Source organism: Antennarius striatus, chromosome 10 (genome assembly GCF_040054535.1).
Source record: "Antennarius striatus isolate MH-2024 chromosome 10, ASM4005453v1, whole genome shotgun sequence".
Lineage (NCBI taxonomy): Eukaryota > Metazoa > Chordata > Actinopteri > Lophiiformes > Antennariidae > Antennarius > Antennarius striatus.
Genome location: NC_090785.1, coordinates 16,289,111 through 16,298,147, shown reverse-complemented (window position 1 = coordinate 16,298,147; position 9,037 = coordinate 16,289,111). Strand labels below are relative to the sequence as shown.

General features: G+C 41.2%; 1 protein-coding gene across 1 annotated transcript; it reads left to right on the top strand.

Moving 5' to 3' along the window:
- Positions 1 to 6,944: 6,944 nt before the first annotated feature.
- On the top strand, positions 6,945 to 9,037 carry tmsb2 (thymosin beta 2). The gene is made up of 3 exons (XM_068325844.1): positions 6,945 to 7,074; positions 8,133 to 8,237; positions 8,463 to 9,037. Exons 1-3 carry the CDS (start codon positions 6,963 to 6,965, stop codon positions 8,498 to 8,500), a joined length of 255 nt encoding a protein of 84 aa, XP_068181945.1. The 5' UTR covers positions 6,945 to 6,962; the 3' UTR covers positions 8,501 to 9,037.

Genomic DNA, 9,037 nt, shown 5'->3' with positions numbered 1-9,037 from the left:
TGGTTTCTGAGGTCTCGGTGTGCATTTAAATAGCAATAATAAATTATGAAAATCAAATGTGAAAAGAGCAGTTAAAATTTATAATAGAACAGATTGAGGTGCAACAGAATAAACTAAGATAAATTTAAGGTTTAGCAGACAGAGAAAATGGAAAAGAAAAGCTGTGGAATGTGGAATACAAACTGGAAAGATGTAGTTTTACTGTTGAGATCAAAAGCAGAGATCAATGTTTAAAAAATGCACTCATCACTCAAAATCTGGCCATTAGGACACAAAACCCAAAGGCAGGAGGTAACACTGACTGTGTAATGGAGAAAATGAAACAGACATTCAGAAAAAGAAAAATCAATTCGGGTGTAGAAAATGGTGCAGTTAAGGTTTGTTGTCGAATCAGTTAGTTCATCTTCAGAAAGCATTTGATACCGATAAATGTTTTGAATCAATTTTCAAGCAGAAGTCCCAAAATGTTCCTTTAGTAACTGTGATGCTTTCGATGCTTGTCTCTGAAAATCTTTAGGTTCTGGATCATTGGGTAGAAATAGAAAAAGCAGTTGAAACCTGTCATTAAAACTCGATCAGAATCAGCAGACAAACAAAAATATCTCCTGAGGGTGGCTACTGATAAAGGAGTAGTGTTGATTTACCAGTATCCATATGTAGCCAGTGACATTGTGATTTTAATTTGGTGTTAACCATGTTACATTTCTTTAATTCCACCAAAATCCATTTTGAACAAGTGTGTCCTTTCTTTTATTTTTGAGAAAATACTGAATCATTAACAAGGGCTCAAGAATTTAACTTAATTATGATGATGCCAATTTATCATCATTTGCTTCCTTATGCCAGGGCTCAAGCTGCCTCGAGCTGGAAAGAGCTAGAGACATTCAAAGACCCAAATCTGTAAATAATATGCAAATGATTTCCATGAAATATAAATCAAATCTGCCAAACTGTGGCTCAGTAAGGACCAGAAATGTAAATTTGGAAGGACTAGGACATAAATGGGTATTCACTCATATCCAAATAGGACTGGGGGGAAAGATTTACATGAAGTGTTGTTAAATTAAATCTTATTTTATTTTTATTTTTATTTTTGGGGGCAGCCCCTGCTGCCAACATATTGACATGTCCTTGAGTTCGATACTAATCTGGGAGTTACTTTGCTCCCAGTTTCTGTTCCATTGATGAGAGAGTGTTCATGTGTTATCGCTCTCGATGAGAATCAGCACCTTGCACCTCTGCCCACCACTGCATGAACTTCTGTGTGAATGGGTTTATGCTTGCTTGTGTTATAAATCACTTTGAACGGACCGTAAGGCCAGAAAAATTCTCAGAAGTTTTTATTTTTATTCTATTAAATACAGAGAGTCGTTTAATTCTTTCTCTTTTCATCATTTCCCTCATGCACTGTAATAGCTTTTTTTTCTTTTTAGTGCATAGTATTTATACTCATCCTAAGACTATAAGACACATATACGCAAAGCTTCGGTTACTTTTCATTTTTACATCCTTCCAGGCACTTTTATCAGTGTTATTGCTCCTTGTTCAAAGGGAAATTAGGTGTTAGAACAAAATGGAGTGTATTTCTAGAGAGTTGTGATTTGAATAGGGTGGATCAGGACAGTTCAGGATCAGTAAGGCCAGATAAACACTCTGCCTCAGCACTATCTCCACAACTAATGATGCAGCTTTTGATTGGTGGCCTGTGTTCCATCACCCTGCCAATGAGCTGAGAGTAGCTTGGTGTGGAGGAGTTATCTCACCTAGCCAGCTGGAGGACAGTGACAGAGATGAAAAGAGAAAAGGGAACACAGCAGAGAGGGAGGGGACTAGATGGAGACCGAGATGAGGACTGAAAAACCAAGAAGGAAGAGGAAGAGGCAGATGGAAGATTGGAGCATTGCTATAAACATGATTGTCAGGAACGTTATCAAGTAGCAATGGCAAACTGTGGATTGATTGGCTGACAGAGTCGTGTGTGGTCAGGATGGTGTTTCTGCTCATTGATCATAACAATATAACATTCATCCATCTATTTCTACGTAAACGACAGACCCGTAATCATCTCGTCTACAGTTGAATTACTCTAATGTTAAATCACACTTGAAAATTTCGTTTCTGGTTATATCTCCAGGAAAACAACTGTCTCACTGTTACCTTCAGTTGGAAAAAAATGGAAGTCAAATGTCTTTGGTTGTGCACATTCTCGAATAAAAGTTTAAAGTTGTTGATTGCCTCAATGCAAAAAAAAAGATGCACTTCAGTCAAGTTGTATATTAGTTACACGTCATCATCAGTATCCTATAGTCACAATGACAACAGTAACAGTGAAGTGTGAGGAGCTTCCTTCAGTTTTAATTTTATTTTATATATATTAGTAACAAATGGTATATGAGAGACTTGTCTATAGGCTCTGCTAGGGGAGGAGTGCCCCCTGGTGGTCCCTCAGAGAAAGTTCATCTTTGTGAGTATGAAAAATTTGAGGAAGTCCTGTGCTGCCATCCTGTGTTCACAAGAATCTGTCTGTCTGTCTGTCTGTCTGTCTGTCTGTCTGTCTGTCTGTCTGTCTGTCTGTCTGTCTGTCTGTCTGTCTGTCTGTCTGTCTGTCTGTCTGTCTGTCTGTCTGTCTGTCTGTCTATCCATCCATCCATCCATCCATCCATCCATCCATCCGTCTGCCATCCAACCATCCAAACTGGCTGGTGCTGCCATCTTGTGGTTGTTTTTATACATAACCTGACTGACCATTTGCACAGGCAGACTTGACCACAGGAACGTTTTCTGGTCTAATCCCACCAGCAGCAGCAGTCAGTCTGATTGTTTTGACGGGACGTTTGGCTGTGAGGTCTGACCTTTGTCAGTGAGCATCTTGTCTCCAGGACTCAACTCAAATATGGTAACATTTGAAGCAAAAGGTTAATAGGAGAACGTGGGTAAATTTATAGAAGGTCAAAGACAACCCCACCCCTCCATACCCCCCACCCACCCACACACACACACAAGCACACACACACACACACACAAACACACGCACATAAACATACAAGCAAACACACACATTCACGCGAACACACGCACACACACACGCGCACATTCAAGGAAATAACAAGAAATAAGATAATAGGGCGGCACAATGGTGCAGTGGGTAGCGCTGTTGCCACACAGGCAACTCCCGGTTCGAGTCCCGCTCTGTGCAGTTTTTGCATGTTCTCCCTGTGTCTGTGTGGGTTCTCTCCAGGTTATCCAGCTTCCTCCCATCTCCAAAAATATGCACTTCAGGATTGAGCTTTCCAGATTGTCTATAAGTGTGCGTGTGTGCATGTTTGTCCATGTCTACATGTGGGTGTGCGCTGGTGTCGCCCTCGGAGTGTACCTTGCCTTACGCTCCCAGTCGGCTGGGATAGGCTCCAGTACATCCAAACCAACAGAAAAAGCAGGTTTGACGATGAATCAATGAATGGAAGTCATTTGAAATGCATTTGTATTATGAAATGTTCATATTAAGTGCATGTTCGAATGTTTATCAATCACATTGATTTAATAAATGCTTCTTCTTTTCCTTTCGGCTTTTCCCTTCAGGTGTCGCCACAGCAAATCAGTTGCCTCCATCTAACCCTGTCTCCTGCATCCTCTTCTCTCACGCCAACTACCCTCATATCCTCTTTCACTGCATCCATAAACCTCCTCTTTGGTCTTCCTCTAGGCCTCCTGCCTGGCAGTTCAAAACTCAGCATCCTTCTACCAATATATTCACTATCTCCAGTGACGTGTTGTCAGGGGAGGCAGGTGAGGCACGGTCTCACTTGCAATGATGAAAGAAAAAAATGAAAAATGGAAGAAATAAATGAAATGGTGATATTTATCCAGTGATGTGTATTATAAAGTTATTTTCCATTTAACGTCACAAATTTTAGGTTATTTTTACTTAAAATGGCTACATTTTCACATTTACCACTGAAATACTGAGCAGAGACCTGCGGTGAGGCACCAGCCAGCCGAGCCTCACCATGGGTTGTGCAATGACCCGACTAGCTCTTCTGGTATGCTATACAGTGAGACTGTAATGCTATCTCTCTATATGTCGCTATTAAAATGTTCAAAAACGTTTGCTCTACGAACTAAATTCCCATAATTTCGCTAATGTAAATAATGTACAGTGGGTTTTTTTTGTCAACAACTGTATGTGTGTAACGTCTTTCATTAGTTGAGTGGTCCTGAAACCTCATGGAAAAGGCATGAAGTGAGGCACATAGTTCTCCTGCCTCATGGTAGGGGGCGCTGCTGATCCCAGAGATTAAGCCGAGGAAATGCTGATTTGTTTTCCGCCTGCCTTACCTTACATATCTCAACTCCAAATTTTTTCGATGCTTTTGTTCAGAAGGAGCAGCGCATGGACTTCCTTTATGGACTTCAAACGTAACGTATAAGCAAACATGTAGGAAACAAGGTTTTTTTTTTAATCAAACGTGCTAATTGTGTTTTAGTTTGTATGTGTAAATAATTCTACTTTAAAATGTTGTTAATTAAATGATGAATAAGCTAAATTGTAGGTTCATATTTTTGTTAATCTAATTATGATGAAATCAGTGCCTCACAAGCCATGAACGTCACCGCACGTCACTGACTATCTCTCCTCTGGACATGTCCAAACCATCTCAGTCTGGCCTCTCTGACTTTATCTCCAAAACCTCTAACATGCGCTGTCACTCTGATGTACTCATTCCTGATCCTATCCTTCCTGATCACTCCCAAAGAGAACCAGGATGGATAAATCTATAAATGGATAATTTAATAAATGCATAAATTTCCCAAATACAACGGCCATTAAATGGCCACTACAATGACCAACTTCCGCCACTAGGTGGTGGTGCAGCCTCTTTACAGAGGAAGTCATGACCTCATTTTAAACCAGGAAGCTGGTTTTATGACTGCGGTGTTTACCAGAACCCAACATACCCTTGCTTACATCAGTGTTTTATTTGAAGGGTTGACGTCATCTTGGCTCATCACTATGCAACAATGAGATGAGCTTCCTCTCTGGGATAGACATTCTGAGCAGCTGCCTCAGCAGGCTCTAAATGTACCTCAGGGGAGATTTGAGAGGAATCATCAGCAGGGCAGTTTAAGTCAGCATTATGAAATCTGTTGGTCGTGAGTGCAACACATAATTGTTTTATTGAAACTGATGTAATCGAGAGCTGCTGGATGAGTCGCAAAATTAAGGCTATGACAAATGTTCAAAAGATGCTAAAGAGATTTTCAAATAAGAACAGATGCACACCATTATCAGAAAAATGTTGGAAAATAAGTGGGAGAATGTGCCAGTACGAAATATGCTGTATGATTATGTGTAGGGCTAATATTTATTATAGTCATTCTTTGAATATTCTGGGGTTTGTTTTTTTTAAAATAAATTCATTATTTAGTCAACAGAATGTCAAATAAAAGTGCAAATGAACCTACCCAAAGTATTTTTAGTTTGTTTCATTTGTTTAATTTGGTATTTACTTTAAGTCCTCTAATCTCATATGAGTTTGAGACACAGCTATACATAACATACAGTAACAGTTCCTCTAATGTGAAGTTAGTAAGAAGTCAATAATTAACTACAAACAGTATGCTGCATTTCATTTCATAATTATTTTCTAAATAAAAAGGTTAAAATAAACTGTACAGCAAAATAAATATTTTCCTATTAATCAATCTACAGTTCATCAACAGTTATGTCCCATGAAGAGCCAGCTCAATAAAAGCAAATATTTATTTTTTACCCACTTTATTAAGATTAAGCACGTATTTCACAAAATAATTTTCCATATATGTTAAGGAGCACATTGAACAAATCTTCATTGATAAAATTCTTTCTTAGGTAGTAACCCCCAAAATGTACAAAATGAGCTCCACAACAGAACAAGAAGGGACCCTCTGCCTCTGATTTCCCTCCGCTCCAGGGGAGAGGGAGGGACTGTTCAACCGAGAGCCAAAGGGAGAAATGTTACTGCCAAAGTGAACCCTGTCCTCAGAGACTGCCTCACCATCTATGGTAGCCATCATACCCCTGCAGGGTCGCACACATATGCTGCTGCTCTCATACAGTACATGGAGCCTGTGCTCTCTGATAAGGCTGCACTACCACCATGTGTGGTAGAGCTATTAGCACAAACACAGTCTTGTCAGAGGCAAAGTACAGACCCAAAGTTCCAGGGAAAAGGCTAAAGCAGAACCTCATTGAGATTGCCACAGCACATAAAGGGGCCGGGTGCTTCCACAGTACCCCACATATGGGCAGCGGGAGGTTCAAGAGTCAGGCCATGTGAAGCTTTCTCTGGGTTCACAGAACCAGCAGCACCTCTCTAAAATGTCTGAAGGAGGAATGGAAGAAGGTTTAAGGGAAGCCTGCCTATATTCAATTTTTTAACGAGATCCAAACATGTAATAATGATAGAAGTAAAGACGGGCCATCACAGTGCATATAGACTGCAGCAGGCTGTTATGACTGGACGTATGAGTCCTTCACATTACTGTGCTGTGTGCCGCTTAAATATGTAAGTCAAAACAAAGATTATCAGGTCATTACATGATTTGCATTTTTGAAATTTTAATAAGTCTGATTGATTCTAAGTATGTCGTGATTATTACAGCAGGATAGAAGCACCTCTGAGGTACATATCCAACCTCAAAGAGACCTTTAACATCAGCTATGGAAGTAGATGATACCCTCTTCCTGCTCTCCTTTGTGTATCTGCCTAGTCATCAAAAACACACAATAACACAATCTATAAGACACACAGTGTATTGACTGAATAATTTAGTTTCTTATCAGAGATTGGTTTTTTCTAGTCTTTCCCCTTGAGAACATTAATGCTGGTGATGATGACGAAGGCTGACCAGCCTCTCAGTCATCCTCTCTCTACCCTCTCCCTCTCTCTCTCCCCTCCCTCCCTCTTATACCCACACCCTGGATGCAGGCAGGCGTGCTCACACCGGCAGATTCTCTCAGCTTCCGCATCACTCTCCTTTCTCCTTCTTTACTCTCTTCGCTGGTAGATTTAAGCCTACTGCTGTGCAACCCCGGTAAGAATGAACCATCTCTCGTTTGGTGTGGTCTTTATCTCTCTGTGTTGGTGTTTCTCCTTCTCTGGTTCTGTTTTGCTCAAATCAAACAAAGGATTGGGGTGTGGCTGAATGAGGAGAAGCTAGTTGCTGATGGCAGCTGTGAAACGATGCAAAAGAGCAATGCTGACAATGAAGATGGTGATGGTAATGATGATGGGACAAAAGAGCAAATGTTTAAATGAAAAAAAGAGAGATGATGTTGGGTGTTAATAGCAACACCTTGCACGCTTGGTTATAGAAACCCTCTGCAGCTGAGGGTAAGGGAGATGTGACTCACCATGACTCTTTTCAAGAAACCGAAATAACTATCATCCTGATCATGTTCCCAGCATGTCTATTTCTATAGCAAACCGTTTCTGCTAGGCCTTGCTTAAATTCAGATCAGCAAAAATAATTTTACAGTAGCATGGTTTGCAAATGACTGGCTGCAGGCTAGTGGGCTTGTCACATTTCCACAGCAGTCTCCGACAGAGCAGTGGTTCAAATAGCCGTGACTGGGCCAGACTGTGTGAGGAAGATTTGTCAGACCTGAGGCTAGTTCAGTCAGATATAACTGCAGTGGATCCCACATCCACCAGCTGCAGGGGTGGGAGAGAGAGAGAGAAAAGAGGCAGAGGAAGAGAACAAAGACCTCAGCCTCTAGGAGGGAAACCAAGAGACAAAGGGAAGAACGGACAGCTGGGTAAAAATAAAATAGGCACATGCTCACTCCATAGGCATGTCGGAGAGCAGAATATCAAGACAAGTATGCGTGGGAGGCAGCCACCACTCACTGGTGTGCAAGTGTCTGAGCCACGCATGTAGCCACTCCCTTTAAATGCAGTCATTTATTTCAAATGCAGACGAAGCCTTTTAAGACTTCAGCTGCCTCACTTCATTACACATCAAGCTTTGCTCTTTGGTAATAGCGTAATACAGCATAACTATACAATCTATTATGTCATGATGCATTATCTGCATGGTCGACAGGAAAGGTCAAACTTGTGTGCTGAGGCGTTTTCTCTCATTTTTCACAGCCAAAATGTCCGACAAGCCTGACATGACTGAGATCGCCCGTTTCGACAAGACAAAGCTGAAAAAGACAGAGACGAAAGAGAAAAACCCTCTGCCCACCAAAGAGAGTGAGTATCCCTCGTGTCACTGTGATTCTGCTGAAGCTTTCTTCCCCTGGCAACAATTTTTCCTGTCTGTCCCTACTCATTGCTTCCAGCGCTGTCAAAAGGCTACAAGCTCAGCAGGCAGAGTGACAAACAAATGCTGCTAAATCAGCACATCACTGACACTCAGCATCTCTCGTTTTCACTAATACAAGCCTGCTGACCTGAACATTATGTTTCCTTCCCCAGCAATCGAGCAAGAGAGGAAAGGCGATGCCACACCTTGATTCTGAGCACAAGAAGGACATAAGCAGAGATGCCACAGCAAAAAGCACTTTCTTTTAATTATCACAGTATTTTGGTCTTGTTGTCTTCAGATAAGGGTTATTTGGGCCTCCCTGGGGTGCCGTAAGAGTACATCCCCTAATATGGGGATTTTTTTCATTGCTTGGGGGACAAATCCTTTAGCATGGGTGCCTATCTTAGACTGGTAGTCTATGACTAACATGTCTCTAATATTGCCAAACTGGAGATGATGTGAAGATGTCAATCAGAGAGATAGGTAGGCATCCAGGCTATAGGAGAAGGAGATGTGCGTGGGGGTGGGAGGGTTCTATTGAAGCAGTGGATGTCCAATCATTTGGGATGATTTCTTAATAAACTTTTTACTTTTCTTTATGAAATAAATATGAATGAACCAGTCAGACCTGAGGACATTGGGCTGCTTTCTGTCTCTGTGGACATTTCTTTAACACATGAGGAATGGACTGATGGTGTATGGTCATGGAGTAAATGCACAGATAATTATGAGCATGGACTGCTTG

Bases quoted from the DNA above. Each gene is read 5' to 3' on its own strand.
- tmsb2 (XM_068325844.1), top strand. From the start codon at position 6,963: ATGCAGGCAGGCGTGCTCACACCGGCAGATTCTCTCAGCTTCCGCATC. The intron at 7,075-8,132 runs GTAAGAATGAAC...CATTTTTCACAG, and splicing joins CCTACTGCTGTGCAACCCCG to CCAAAATGTCCGACAAGCCT. The intron at 8,238-8,462 runs GTGAGTATCCCT...TTCCTTCCCCAG, and splicing joins CCCTCTGCCCACCAAAGAGA to CAATCGAGCAAGAGAGGAAA.